The 14,761-nt window shown below is 41.7% G+C and overlaps 2 protein-coding genes across 7 annotated transcripts in view; both read left to right on the top strand.

The window, feature by feature from the left end:
- The window catches only part of LOC118367665 (rho guanine nucleotide exchange factor 1-like), a 73,856-nt gene extending 62,902 nt beyond the window's left edge, over positions 1 to 10,954 (top strand). For 4 of the 5 annotated variants that reach the window (XM_052494742.1, XM_052494740.1, XM_052494744.1 and 1 more), the window contains 4 exons: positions 5,418 to 5,564; positions 5,650 to 5,882; positions 6,364 to 6,446; positions 6,746 to 10,954. In XM_052494742.1, the coding sequence (XP_052350702.1) occupies positions 5,418 to 5,564; positions 5,650 to 5,882; positions 6,364 to 6,435 (452 nt within the window). In that variant the 3' untranslated portion in view covers positions 6,436 to 6,446; positions 6,746 to 10,954. The remainder of the gene's footprint in view (positions 1 to 5,417; positions 5,565 to 5,649; positions 5,883 to 6,363; positions 6,447 to 6,745) is intronic. The other variant, XM_052494743.1, reaches the window with a different exon arrangement.
- An 81-nt stretch (positions 10,955 to 11,035) lies between these two features.
- On the top strand, positions 11,036 to 14,685 carry LOC118378536 (B-cell antigen receptor complex-associated protein alpha chain). Of its 2 annotated transcripts, none has more exons than XM_035765524.2 (5): positions 11,036 to 11,236; positions 12,629 to 12,991; positions 13,742 to 13,857; positions 14,068 to 14,130; positions 14,264 to 14,685. In XM_035765524.2, exons 1-5 carry the CDS (start codon positions 11,197 to 11,199, stop codon positions 14,384 to 14,386), a joined length of 705 nt encoding a protein of 234 aa, XP_035621417.1. In that variant the 5' UTR covers positions 11,036 to 11,196; the 3' UTR covers positions 14,387 to 14,685. The 2 variants fall into 2 exon arrangements, with proteins under 2 accessions (XP_035621417.1, XP_035621416.1); XM_035765523.2 differs by having other exon boundaries at positions 12,626 to 12,991.
- Positions 14,686 to 14,761: the final 76 nt, after the last annotated feature.

The raw sequence follows: 14,761 nt of genomic DNA, 5'->3' as shown, positions 1-14,761 counted from the left end.
TTATTACTGTTACTGTGTTACCACCAAGACTGTTCCGGTGTTTTTACTGTTACTGTGTTACTACCAAGACTGTTCCTGTGTTATTACTGTTACTGTGTTACTACCAAGACTGTTACTGTGTTTTTACTGTTACTGTGTTACTACCAAGACTGTTCCGGTGTTACTACCAAGACTGTTACTGTGTTACTACCAAGACTGTTACTGTGTTACTACCAAGACTGTTACTGTGTTACTACCAAGACTGTTACTGTGTTTTTACTATTACTGTGTTACTACCAAGACTGTTACTGTGTTTTGACTGTTACTGTGTTACTACCAAGACTGTTCCTGTATTTTTACTGTTACTGCGTTACCACCAAGACTGTTCCGGTGTTTTTACTGTTACTGTGTTACTACCAAGACTGTTCCTGTGTTATTACTGTTACTGTGTTACCACCAAGACTGTTCCGGTGTTTTTACTGTTACTGTGTTACTACCAAGACTGTTCCTGTGTTATTACTGTTACTGTGTTACTACCAAGACTGTTACTGTGTTTTTACTGTTACTGTGTTACTACCAAGACTGTTACTGTGTTTTTACTGTTACTGTGTTACTACCAAGACTGTTCCTGTGTTATTACTGTTACTGTGTTACCACCAAGACTGTTCCGGTGTTTTTACTGTTACTGTGTTACTACCAAGACTGTTCCTGTGTTATTACTGTTACTGTGTTACTACCAAGACTGTTACTGTGTTTTTACTGTTACTACCAAGACTGTTCCTGTGTTATTACTGTTACTGTGTTACCACCAAGACTGTTCCGGTGTTTTTACTGTTACTGTGTTACTACCAAGACTGTTCCTGTGTTATTACTGTTACTGTGTTACCACCAAGACTGTTACTGTGTTACCACCAAGACTGTTACTGTGTTACTACCAAGACTGTTACTGTGTTACTACCAAGACTGTTACTGTGTTTTTTTACTGTTACTGTGTTACTACCAAGACTGTTACTGTGTTACTACCAAGACTGTTACTGTGTTTTTTTACTGTTACTGTGTTACTACCAAGACTGTTCCTGTGTTATTACTGTTACTGTGTTACTACCAAGACTGTTGCTGTATTTTTACTGTTACTGTGTTACTACCAAGACTGTTCCTGTGTTATTACTGTTACTGTGTTACTACCAAGACTGTTGCTGTATTTTTACTGTTACTGTGTTACTACCAAGAATGTTACTGTGTTACTACCAAGACTGTTACTGTGTTACTACCAAGACTGTTACTGTGTTACTACCAAGATGGTTACTGTGTTTTTTACTGTTACTGTGTTACTACCAAGACTGTTACTGTGTTACAACCAAGACTGTTACTGTGTTTTTACTGTTACTGTGTTACTACCAAGACTGTTCCTGTATTTTTACTGTTACTGTGATACTACCAAGACTGTTACTGTGTTATTACTGTTACTGTGTTACTACCAAGACTGTTACTGTGTTTTGACTGTTACTGTGTTACTACCAAGACTGTTCCTGTATTTTTACTGTTACTGTGTTACTACCAAGACTGTTACTGTGTTTTGACTGTTACTGTGTTACTACCAAGACTGTTCCTGTATTTTTACTGTTACTGTGTTACTACCAAGACTGTTCCTGTATTTTTACTGTTACTGTGTTACTACCAAGACTGTTACTGTGTTTTGACTGTTACTGTGTTACTACCAAGACTGTTCCTGTATTTTTACTGTTACTGTGTTACCACCAAGACTGTTACTGTGTTACTACCAAGACTGTTCCTGTGTTTTTACTGTTACTGTGTTACTACCAAGACTGTTACTGTGTTACTACCAAGACTGTTACTGTGTTTTTTACTGTTACTGTGTTACTACCAAGACTGTTACTGTGTTACTACCAAGACTGTTACTGTGTTACTAGCAAGACTGTTACTGTGTTACTACCAAGACTGTTCCTGTGTTTTTACTGTTACTGTGTTACTACCAAGACTGTTCCTGTGTTATTACTGTTACTGTGTTACTACCAAGACTGTTACTGTGTTTTTACTGTTACTGTGTTACTACCAAGACTGTTACTGTGTTACTACCAAGACTGTTCCTGTGTTACTACCAATACTGTTCCTGTGTTTTTACTGTTACTGCATTACTACCAAGACTGTTAATGTGTTTTTACTGTTACTTTGTTACTACCAAGACTGTTCCTGTATTTTTACTGTTACTGTGTTACTACCAAGACTGTTCCTGTGTTTTTACTGTTACTGTGTTACTACCAAGACTGTTACTGTGTTTTCACTGTTACTGTGTTCCTACCAAGACTGTTCCTGTATTTTTACTGTTACTGTGTTACTACCAAGACTGTTCCTGTGTTTTTACTGTTACTTTGTTACTACCAAGACTGTTCCTGTATTTTTACTGTTACTGTGTTACTACCAAGACTGTTCCTGTGTTTTTACTGTTACTGTGTTACTACCAAGACTGTTACTGTGTTTTCACTGTTACTGTGTTCCTACCTAGACTGTTCCTGTATTTTTACTGTTACTGTGTTACTACCAAGACTGTTCCTGTGTTTTTACTGTTACTGTGTTACTACCAAGACTGTCCCTGTGTTTTTACTGTTACTGTGTTACTACCAAGACTGTTCCTGTGTTTTTACTGTTACTGTGTTACTACCAAGACTGTTACTGTGTTTTCACTGTTACTGTGTTCCTACCAAGACTGTTCCTGTATTTTTACTGTTACTGTGTTACTACCAAGACTGTTCCTGTGTTTTTACTGTTACTTTGTTACTACCAAGACTGTTCCTGTATTTTTACTGTTACTGTGTTACTACCAAGACTGTTCCTGTGTTTTTACTGTTACTGTGTTACTACCAAGACTGTTACTGTGTTTTCACTGTTACTGTGTTCCTACCTAGACTGTTCCTGTATTTTTACTGTTACTGTGTTACTACCAAGACTGTTCCTGTGTTTTTACTGTTACTGTGTTACTACCAAGACTGTTCCTGTGTTTTTACTGTTACTGTGTTACTACCAAGACTGTTCCTGTGTTTTTACTGTTACTGTGTTACTACCAAGACTGTTCCTGTGTTTTTACTGTTACTGTGTTACTACCAAGACTGTTACTGTGTTTTTACTGTTACTGTGTTACTACCAAGACTGTTCCTGTGTTTTTACTGTTACTGTGTTCCTACCAAGACTGTTACTGTGTTACTACCAAGACTGTTCCTGTGTTTTTACTGTTACTGTGTTACTACCAAGATTGTTACTGTGTTACTACCAAGACTGTTACTGTGTTACTACCAAGACTGTTCCTGTGTTTTTACTGTTACTGTGTTACTACCAAGACCGTTACTGTGTTTTTTACTGTTAATGTGTTCCTACCAAGACTGTTACTGTGTTTTTACTGTTACTGTGTTACTACCAAGACTGTTACTGTGTTTTTACTGTTACTGTGTTCCTACCAAGACTGTTACTGTGTTACTACCAAGACTGTTCCTGTGTTTTTACTGTTACTGTGTTACTACCAAGATTGTTACTGTGTTACTACCAAGACTGTTACTGTGTTACTACCAAGACTGTTACTGTGTTTTTACTGTTACTGTGTTACTACCAAGACTGTTGGTGTGTTTTTACTGTTACTATGTTACTACCAAGACTGTTCCTGTGTTTTTACTGTTCCTGTGTTCCTACCAAGACTGTTCCTGTGTTATTACTGTTACTGTGTTACTACCAAGACTGTTACTGTGTTACTACCAAGACTGTTACTGTGTTTTTACTGTTACTGTGTTACTACCAAGACTGTTCCTGTGCTATTACTGTTACTGTGTTACTACCAAGACTGTTCCTGTGTTTTTACTGTTACTGCATTGTTACCAAGACTGTTCCTGTGTTTTTACTGTTACTGCATTACTACCAAGACTGTTACTGTGTTACTACCAAGACTGTTCCTGTGCTATTACTGTTACTGTGTTACTACCAAGACTGTTCCTGTGTTTTTACTGTTACTGTGTTACTACCAAGACTGTTCCTGTGCTATTACTGTTACTGTGTTACTACCAAGACTGTTCCTGTGCTATTACTGTTACTGTGTTACTACCAAGACTGTTCCTGTGTTTTTACTGTTACTATGTTACTACCAAGACTGTTCCTGTGTTTTTACTGTTCCTGTGTTCCTACCAAGACTGTTCCTGTGTTATTACTGTTACTGTGTTACTACCAAGATTGTTACTGTGTTACTACCAAGACTTTTACTGTGTTACTACCAAGACTGTTACTGTGTTTTTACTGTTACTGTGTTACTACCAAGACTGTTCCTGTGCTATTACTGTTACTGTGTTACTACCAAGACTGTTCCTGTGTTTTTACTGTTACTGCATTGTTACCAAGACTGTTCCTGTGTTTTTACTGTTACTGCATTACTACCAAGACTGTTACTGCATTACTACCAAGACTGTTACTGTGTTACTACCAAGACTGTTCCTGTGCTATTACTGTTACTGTGTTACTACCAAGACTGTTCCTGTGTTTTTACTGTTACTGTGTTACTACCAAGACTGTTCCTGTGCTATTACTGTTACTGTGTTACTACCAAGACTGTTCCTGTGCTATTACTGTTACTGTGTTACTACCAAGACTGTTCCTGTGTTTTTACTGTTACTGTGTTACTACCAAGACTGTTCCTGTGTTATTACTGTTACTGTGTTACTACCAAGATTGTTACTGTGTTACTACCAAGACTGTTACTGTGTTACTACCAAGACTGTTACTGTGTTTTTACTGTTACTGTGTTACTACCAAGACTGTTCCTGTGCTATTACTGTTACTGTGTTACTACCAAGACTGTTCCTGTGTTTTTACTGTTACTGCATTGTTACCAAGACTGTTCCTGTGTTTTTACTGTTACTGCATTACTACCAAGACTGTTACTGCATTACTACCAAGACTGTTACTGTGTTACTACCAAGACTGTTCCTGTGCTATTACTGTTACTGTGTTACTACCAAGGCTGTTACTGTGTTACTACCAAGACTGTTCCTGTGCTATTACTGTTACTGTGTTACTACCAAGACTGTTCCTGTGCTATTACTGTTACTGTGTTACTACCAAGACTGTTCCTGTGTTTTTACTGTTACTGTGTTACTACCAAGACTGTTCCTGTGCTATTACTGTTACTGTGTTACTACCAAGACTGTTCCTGTGCTATTACTGTTACTGTGTTACTACCAAGACTGTTCCTGTGTTTTTACTGTTACTGTGTTACTACCAAGACTGTTCCTGTGCTATTACTGTTACTGTGTTACTACCAAGACTGTTCCTGTGTTTTTACTGTTACTGCATTGTTACCCAGACTGTTCCTGTGTTTTTACTGTTACTGCATTACTACCAAGACTGTTACTGCCTTACTACCAAGACTGTTACTGTGTCTATAGAACGAGATAAGGACATCCTGACGGATGAGATAAAGTCTGTGGACTCTCGTCATTCTCTGATTGATTACCTCTCGGACAAAGGCTTCGACTTGATTGGCCACAGCAACAGTGATCAGGTGAAAGTGGCCAATTGCGCGTTAAACGAAGGTGAGTGGGTTTATTTGATTGGTCCAAACGGTTACCATTTTCACTGATGTTCCTGTTACTGTTATGTTCCTGTCTCCTGCCACAGTCATGTCCCTCAAGAGGCTATTGGTTGGCAGCATCAGCCTATCAGACAACTCACAGCCTGATGAGGAGAATGGAAGGGAGAGGCAGGACCAAGGACTACAAGGGGAGGAGGGTGGAGGGATGAAGATAGAGGAGGAGGGAGGCATCAGTGCTCCTCTGGTTCTGTCCCAGGAGAGGATGGAGGAGGTGTGCCGGAAACTGCAGAGTCTGGAGGTACAGCTGAAGAGACTGCAGGTGAGAGAGCAAGGAAGGAAGGAAGGAAGGAAGGAAGGAAGGAAGGAAGGAAGGAAGGAAGGAAGGAAGGAAGGAAGGAAGGAAGGAAGGAAGGAAGGAAGGAAGGAAGGGAGGGAGGGAGGGAGGGAGGGAGGGAGGGAGTTGTCGAGGATTGAGTAATGGGGTTGCAAAGGATGACTGAAGCATAAAAGGAGTGAGCCAAGGAGGACAGATGGGGACAAACAGCAGCATAGAAGAGAAAGATAGAGAAAATCACTTCACCAGGGCTTGTTCTGCTCTGCTGCTATTGTCACTGAAATGGCTATGTGAAATTGGAGTTCTGGGACAATGGCCTTTGTCTGCAGCTAGCTGTGTGATGTCACAAGAGCACCCACAAAAGGGAAAGAATATTATGAAAGGAAGGGATGGCGGAGACGGAGGGGTGAAGTGTGTGTGTGTGTGTGATTCAGCAATTAACTGTGTATTGATCTTGCTCCATCAGAGTGTTGAGGAGGAGCACCACCGGCTGCAGAAGGCCCTGTCTAAGTTCTCCCTGGAGGGGGGAAACTTCTAGTGGGACACCAGGTGAACCTTCATATATATATTATTATTATTATATTATTATTATTATAACCTTCATATACAACCCTTTATACTGTTGTCATGGGAGGAGTTTTTCTTTACCGCTGATACAGGGTCAGATCTTGTATTATCTCTCTAGTTAAGATAAGGGTTGGGGTTAGAGTAATATACGATTTTAGGTCAACTACCTCTGGCTCTGCAATGCCATGCCATGGGTATTAATACTAGAATTGTGTCAAGGATATGTTGTCTAATCTCACCAACTCTTTCCTTTAACCTTGTCATCTCTTGGTCTTCCTCAGATCACTGTAAGTGCTGGATTGGAGTGCTCCAGTTGCTTTTGGAGGATTGATGAATGCGTCCTGGAATTTCCTATTTACTAAACACTCTGTGCTCCACTGCCATGCCTGAGCCCCTGTTAAAGATTTCCAGGGGGTCGCAGCCAACCGTGAGGCCCTTGCAAGGCGGAGGAGGACGGCTTTACGCAAAGTAGTTGTGTAATGCAATGTGGGAGGCGTGTGTTTGAGGTTTGTGTTTTTGCGTGTTTGTGAACATGCTAGTATGTGCAAGTGAGTGAGCGTGTGAGAGATGGGAGTTTTGCAAACAGGTGCCAAAGATTGGAGCAGTAGTTTGCTGTGAGAGAGATGCTACCTGGGCTTATTGATTGTGAGCTTCTGCAACACAAACACACACACAACATTTACTTCCCCCAGTGCATGTTCAGTAAATATATCTATCATTGCCAACTGTAGGGGTTTGGACTGTATAATAAACCCCCATGTATGCATGTAGAGAGAGATACTAGTGTCAGCCCTATAGGGGGCGATGTAGAGCTGTAGAACAAGACAGGAACATGCTCAGAGTTGTGAAATTCTGGTAACTTTTCCAAAATTCACAGGTTTTCCCCAAATCCTGGTTGGAAGATTCCTGGATTCAGGGGGGAATAAGGAGGAATTCTGGGAGTCATTCAACCGGAGATTTCTGAAAAACCTGGGATTTTTTGGGAAACTTTCCAAATTTAGACATTTTACTGAACATTTAGTAGGCCCCTATATCCAGTACATGCCAAAGTACAGCAGTGATGCACCTTTAAGTTAGTATAATCCAATTCAAGTGACCAACCACACTGAATTCCCAACATTGAATTTGCAAATATTTATTACTATTATTATGATAATATATAATATATGCCATTTAGCAGACGCTATTATCCAAAGCGACTTAGTCATGCAGGCATACATTTTTACATTTTACCCCAATTGTTGAGACGGTCTGCGCGTGTGTTTGTGTTGTAGAAGCAAAATGGCCTTCTGGAGTTACTGTAATAGAGTCCTATTAGAACTGTAATTATGGCCCAAACATTCATCCAGTAGTATTGGAATTGATTATGTTGTTAGGGATATAGACAGTGTGTGTACTGCTTTTGACTTCAGCCGCCTCTCCTTTGGACCCTGCTACTGTGCTGGGCCGGGCGATAGAGGGATGGACAGATACACAGAGATGGGATGGACATTAGAGATGGAGGGATACAGTAAGGAAGAGAGGAGTAAGGGAGGAGAGGAGGCAGAAGGGTTTTACCCTGGAAGACCAACTTGATTAGCAGCGTATTAGATGGTGATGGAGGTAGATGTAGAGAGAAGACTTGAAGTTCAGTGTTCAATGTGCTGTGGAATCGGTTATAGGGGCCTCCCGAGTGGTGCAGTGGTCTAAGTCAGTGCTAGCTGTGCCACTAAAGATTCTGGGATTGAGTCCAGGTTCTGTCGCAGCCGGCAGCAACAGGGAGACCCATGGGGCGGCGCACAATTGGCCCAGCGTCGTTCAGGTTAGGAGAGGGTTTGGCTGGCATCGATGTCCTTGTCCCATCACGCACTAGCGTCTCCTGTTGCGGCCTGGGCGCAATGCTCGCTGACACGGTCGTCGGGTGTACAGTGTTTCCTCCGACACATTGGTGCGGCTGCTTTCTGGGTTAAATGGGCATTGTGTCAAGAAGCAGTGTGCCTTGGTTGGGTTGTGTTTCGGAGGACGCACGGCTCTCGACCTTCACCTCTCCCGAGTCCATACGGGATTTGCAGCGATGAGACAAGATTGTAAACTACCAATTGGATACCATGAAATTGGGGAGAAAAAGAGGTTTAAAAAAAATCTATATAATAAAATAAAGAATTGGTTATAGACACAATCAGTCAGACCCATACATTCTCTGATACTCACATTGCGTGGGAGCCCAGTGCAGTAGCAATGGTCACACAGGAGAACGGTCATCACGTGTGTGATGTGACTGGAGTCGACTTCCTGACTATAGGGCTAGTAGCTTCTCCGTAAAGAAAGGAGGGAGACACACAGTATTATGTGCTGTATGATACGTTTTTCGTCCGATACAAAGGTTATATTCTTTAATGGTAGCAATACCATTTTTGTGCATATTTTTCTTCAGGAGTTGATTGTAATTATTGTTATTATTTTTGATGATTTAGACTAGTGGCATTGAACTGTTAACTGGGAAACGGGACCAAAGACACACCCATGTACCTGTAGATCCTAATATGAGCTGTTTATATTGTCCAACTGCTTATTATTACTATAGGAGAAAGTCACGTCATGCTGATTGGAGAGTGATGCTGACAGTAAGCAGCCGTGGCTCTCTGCTTCTCCTGCATCCAAACTCCAGCGTCACATGTAGAGAAAACAACACAGTGGGTAGAAACATAGAGGGCCTGTGTTGAGGGAGATAATGATATCTAAGCCTGTATGAAGACTGTATTGTGATACATCCATCCATGCTGCTGCCCCAGACTAATGAACTAAATTCAACTGGACACTTGACAATCACACTGCCGTTCAAATCCTCTCTTCATTGCTACCATGTGTGAGCAGGGCTGCACTGTGTTATAGACATGACTCACCTAGCGTCACTTTGATATTGACTGGACCACGTTTAGGGACAGCATGGGGTGGCGGTACAGTACAGTAAGATACAGAAGGATACTGAGATGAGACCCATCATTACTGATTTAAGCTACTGTTTCTATAGACCACTTCTGGAATGAAGAGAAGCCGGTCTGGGGAGTTCGGATGCAGGAATTGCAGGCGCGACTAGTCGTCACTCTCACGTTGGAATGACAGTTATCTTTCACGATCACTTATGAATTATGCATTCTCGTTGTGGCCACAGCAACCGTTCCCTTACACCCTCCCCCAAATATGTAGTTATGCAAATGTTATTGATAGTTACTCTAAGAAGCAGAGGGCGTAGTTACAAGTTGTGTTGAAACTTCATTGCCTTTTTTTCTTTTACCCCCCACCCCTTTATTTTCTCGTGTTCCCCTCTTCATCACCAAGTCCACAATAATAGTCTCCATCTCTCCTTCATCCTGTCTTCCTTCTAGAAGTCGTAGAAATGTAGTCCTTACTTCCTTACTACTCTCATCATTTTATTTTTGTTTCATTTGCTTAAATGGGTCGGGAGGTTTTGTTTTTGGTGATGGTTTGTTGAGAGGAACATATGTAATTATGTACTATGCATTTGCCAACAATGGGAGAAAGAGGATAGCTTTTGTTTGCTCAGAGACCCCATATGTGAGACAACTCACTTGTATTATACAATACTAGATGGCAACAAGATGAGGTTAAAGAGATTATCTCGAACTTGGGATTTTTCACCATTGAAGCACAGTAATGAGCAGGTTAAATCCTGTTATACCAGCTTAGGTTAATACCTCCACCGCCACTGTAGTCTCAAGACTACTTGGCAAACGTGTGCTTACAATCCTCTCTCTCTTTCTCTCTCTGTCTTCCCTTTGCTTCCCCTCATGTATCCTATTTACAAATACATAGTGGTCTAGTTTTATATGTTTGTATAGAGATGGGTGCCTTGTTCTGACGATCAAGCTTTTTCCCAAATGGCTCTTTTTTTTAAACAAACACTGTTGTTTGGCTGTTAAGGTAGAAGAACCATGAAATGAACGTAGAAAGAGTTGGGTGACCAACATCAAGTCTCCTGTTTAATGTACAATTACAGTGAAATACCTTTCTTGCAATCTCTAAAGCAACATGCATTCTAGGTCTGGCCAGGAGGTTTTCCTAGTCAGGTCACATGGTCCGGAAACCCCCCTGGCCTTACTTCTAGGTAATCCAAGGTTTCAGATAGGTGGTTTATGGGGGATTGACTGTAGGGTGGCTGTGTAAGTCCTGCAGTGTCCCCTGTAACTATGCTATCTCAGGGTTATGTATGTTACAAAGTGTATTGTGTGTGTTCACCTCAGCGACCACAAGGTTTGACCAGCGCCATGTTTGCACCAGCTAGCCAGTGCTTTGTATAGAACAGGGTCTGGTCTGTCGCACATGCATCTGCCACATGTATATCTATAAACAAATGAATATGCAAGATCTATACTGTGTATTTTGGCTTTGATTTCATGGTGTAAGAGTTTTTAATTGTATACTTCAGAAGAAATGAGGTACGTTTTTTTTTTATTGTATTTTTTAAAAAAATAAATGGGGGTTAAAAACAACCATTTTTTTTTGGTCTTCTACTGTTTGGAGTTCAAGAACACTGCAGTCACTTAAGCATATATCCTGACACCGAGAGACCAACAAAAGAGGAAGGAAGGTTTATTCACAAGACAACTGGGTAGAAGTGTATAGCTCTGTTGAAAGGCACAACACTCAAAATAACATTGGACCAAAATACTTTTTTATAAAAGGCCTTTTATTTTCTGCAACGACTGGCAACCAATATAAAACAGTGAAGAGGATGGTGGCCGTGACATTCTTGTTCCTCTGCTTCTGGGCTGGTGAGTAAGGGGCTGCTAGGATGTGCTGATAAACAATGCTGGGTAGTTAGGCTTTCAGTGCATATCCACCTTTATTTGAAAAGTTACATTACAGGTGGAGGATGAAGATGAGACCGAAGTGTAAATCTATGCCGTTTGTGTGAATTAATATGAATAGGTTCAACATCCTTTAAACCATGCATTGCAACATTTAAAACAATTTTCCCCATTTTATCCCTTGGAACATGAGATTATTTAGCTGTGAGTAATGTATCTGTTCTGCTCTAATGAACCGTATCTCCAACCAGAGCAGATGGTTGTGCAATCAAATCACATTTTATTTGTCACATGCACGGACTACAACAATGAAATGCTTACTTACAAGCCCTTAACCAACAATTCAGTTAAGAAAAATACCGATAGAAAAAAAAGAAATAAAAGTAACAAATAATTCAAGAGCAGCAGTAAAATAACAATAGTGAGGGTATTTACAGGGGGTACCGGTACAGAGTCAATGTACAGGGGCACCGGTTAGTCGAGGTAATTGAGGTAATATATACATGTAGGTAGAGTTATTAAAGTGACTTATGCATAGATAATAACAGAGTGGCAGTAGTGTAGAGGGGGGGGGGCAATAGTCTGGCTAGCCATTTGATTAGGTGTTCAGTAGTCTTATGACTTGGGGGTAGACGCTGTTTAGAAGCCTCTTGGACCTAGACTTGCTCCAATACTGCTTGCTTGAGGTGCGGTAGCAGAGAGAACAGTCTATGACTAGGGTGGCTGGAGTCTTTGACAATCTTTAGGGCCTTCCTCTGACACCACCTGGTATATACTCCCTGGATGGCAGGAAGCTTGGCCCCAGTGATGTACACTACCCTCTGTAGTGCCTTGCAGTCGGAGGCCGAGCAGTTACCATACCAGGCAGTGATGGAACCAGTCAGGATGCTCTCGATGGTGTAGTTGTAGAACCTTTTTGAGGATCTGAGGAGCCATGCCAAATCTTTTCAGTCTCCTGAGGGGAAATAGGTTTTGTCGTGCCCTCTTCACAACTGTCTTGGTGTGCTAGGACCATGTTAGTTTGTTGGTGGACACCAAGGAACTTGAAGCTCTCAACCTGCTCCGATACAGCCCCCATCGATGAGAATGGGGGTGTGCTCGGTCCTCCTTTTCCTGTAGTCCACAATCATCACACACTAGAATCTATACCAAACACTTATAACTCTAAATAGCAAGAGATGTTAAGAGACATAATATTACAGCACTCTTGATTGTGTGGCGTTTTTAGTCTCCAGTTTCTTTTTATCATCAGTGTTTTGGGCCAATAGTTGGACAGATATGCTGTCAATAACTGACCTTTGATCAGTGTCTTATGGGTCAACCTCATCCTACTCCTGCTGCTCTGCCTTCTAGTAGGTGTCCACGGTGACCTCAGCCGTATCCAGGTTACTCTGGAGCCAGACAGGCCCTCTCTGAGGGTACAGCTCTCTCACACCGCCCACCTGCGCTGCTGCTACTCAGCCACAAGGGGAGCCGTGGAAACCACCTGGTTCATCAGCATCCAGACGGTCAACGGCACGTCCGCCCCGCAGGGAGTGGACCGGAGAGACAACCATGTGACAGTGGATGGGGGGAATCTGACTGCGGCAGGGGTCATGTGTCACACACTCATCCTGAGGGAGGCCCGTCTGAACGACTCAGGGTTGTACCAGTGTTTTCTCAACCACAGCGCCCTGCGGCACTCTGTGTACACCCACGGCACCTTCCTGCAGGTCTACAGTGAGTGTGTGTGTGTGTGTGTGTGTGAAGCCCTCACAGTAAGCACCCATGTCACCTTCCTTCAGGTCTTGTGTGTGTAACCCTCAAAAGCTTTAGTCTGGTCTGTACTCTCAGTACTTTGTTGTACAGTATTTCTATTATGTGTGTGTATGTACATGTGGGTGTCTGGGTGGTGGGGTCAAACCAGCTAAGCAATTCAGAATGCTTTGTAATCCACAAATCCAGTTAACCACTGCCCAGTCCAGTAGAATTCACCATGAATGGCAGTATCTGTTCCCTGTGGATCACAGTAAATCATCTGTGATGGTCTCATTACAACCTGCTAACCTAAAAGTTGGGTCCCGGTAGTGCACACAGATCAGACCAGATTGCAATCCACCTAAAGCACCCAGACTTAAGCCACCAGTGAATGGCTACATTGTGTAGTAATCCCTCTGATTTAATTCAATTGACCAATGTTGAAATGTTAAAGAAATGTTTTGTTTATAGGTTTTCCTGGGAAATTGTGTGACATACGGAGCATTGTTTTTATAATTGCACCGCTAAACATACACTGGCTGTTTTGTATAATTTATCTCAAACTATTCTCCTCTGTCTTGCTGCAATCTGATGCATGGTACCCTGTCCACCCCCCACACACACATTCTATATCTCTTTCATTCACATCTAGCCTGCATCTCTCCCATAAAAGAGCAGCAGGTGAGTTCTACTCTGATGACCTTTATACAACCCCTCTCCCACCCTGCTCAGGGCCGATGGTGAAGATTCTGGATATCAGTGAAAGCACCAAGAACAGCATCCTGACTGCTGAGGCAATGTTACTGATGGTGGCAGTGATTCTGCATGGTACCATGATGCTCTGTAAGGTCAGAGAGCCAAGCAGGCCACCTTTCCTACTGCTGATGCTAGGCTACTAGATCTAATATTCCTAATTTGCTCTCATTCCAATAGTGAATTTTGTCATTTGAAAACTGCTAGTATGTATGGTAATCTTACTGTATAACGACAATGGGCTTTTTCACACCATTGGCCAAGAGATTTACGATATATTATGATGTCATCCTCTCCTTTTCAAGACGAAGAAACTCAATCAACTGAAGAAGAAAAAGGTCAAAGAGGAAGAGGAGAATATCTATGAGGTGGGACTTGAATCAGATCCTCTCTCTGTCACAGTCACTGTTTTCACCATTCTTCAGTCAATCAAACAAGTTCTAGAAGAAGGGAAGAGGAAGTCAACCTATCATAACCTCCCTTACCTCAATCCATATCCAGGGTCTAAATCTGGAGGAATGCTGCTCCACATATGATCAGATCCAGCGCTCTCTGGTGCAGGGCCCCTACCAAGACGTGGGAAACATGATCATAGAGGAGGAAATCCAACTGGAGAAGCCTTGAATGAGAGGGGGGAGGAACAGAGGGTGGTAGAAGAGTAATTTAATAGAACAGAGTTGTGGTGAGGGTTTTGATATGAATTTTCTTCAAAATGTTCCCCCCCACACACACTCATGTTTGAATTTATAGAGGTGACCTGCATTTTCCTTGCAGCCTTTGCCTATTGTTTAAATCTAATTTCTTCGTGGACCAAAAAGGCAGTAACCTACAATGTCAGAGGGAATTTTGCTTTCAATTTAGCCTTTCATTACAAATGCCAATACCTAAACACTTTATATTCATAAAATATATTTTTTTCTGGATGTTTGTATTTTCTATGCTATTGTGTATGCATTGGCCAAATGTTTTTTTTTCCCTCCAATCTCCATAATTCAAGGC

This window comes from Oncorhynchus keta, chromosome 34 (assembly GCF_023373465.1).
Source record: "Oncorhynchus keta strain PuntledgeMale-10-30-2019 chromosome 34, Oket_V2, whole genome shotgun sequence".
Taxonomy (NCBI): Eukaryota; Metazoa; Chordata; class Actinopteri; order Salmoniformes; family Salmonidae; genus Oncorhynchus; species Oncorhynchus keta.
This window is presented reverse-complemented; position numbering and strand designations above follow the sequence as displayed.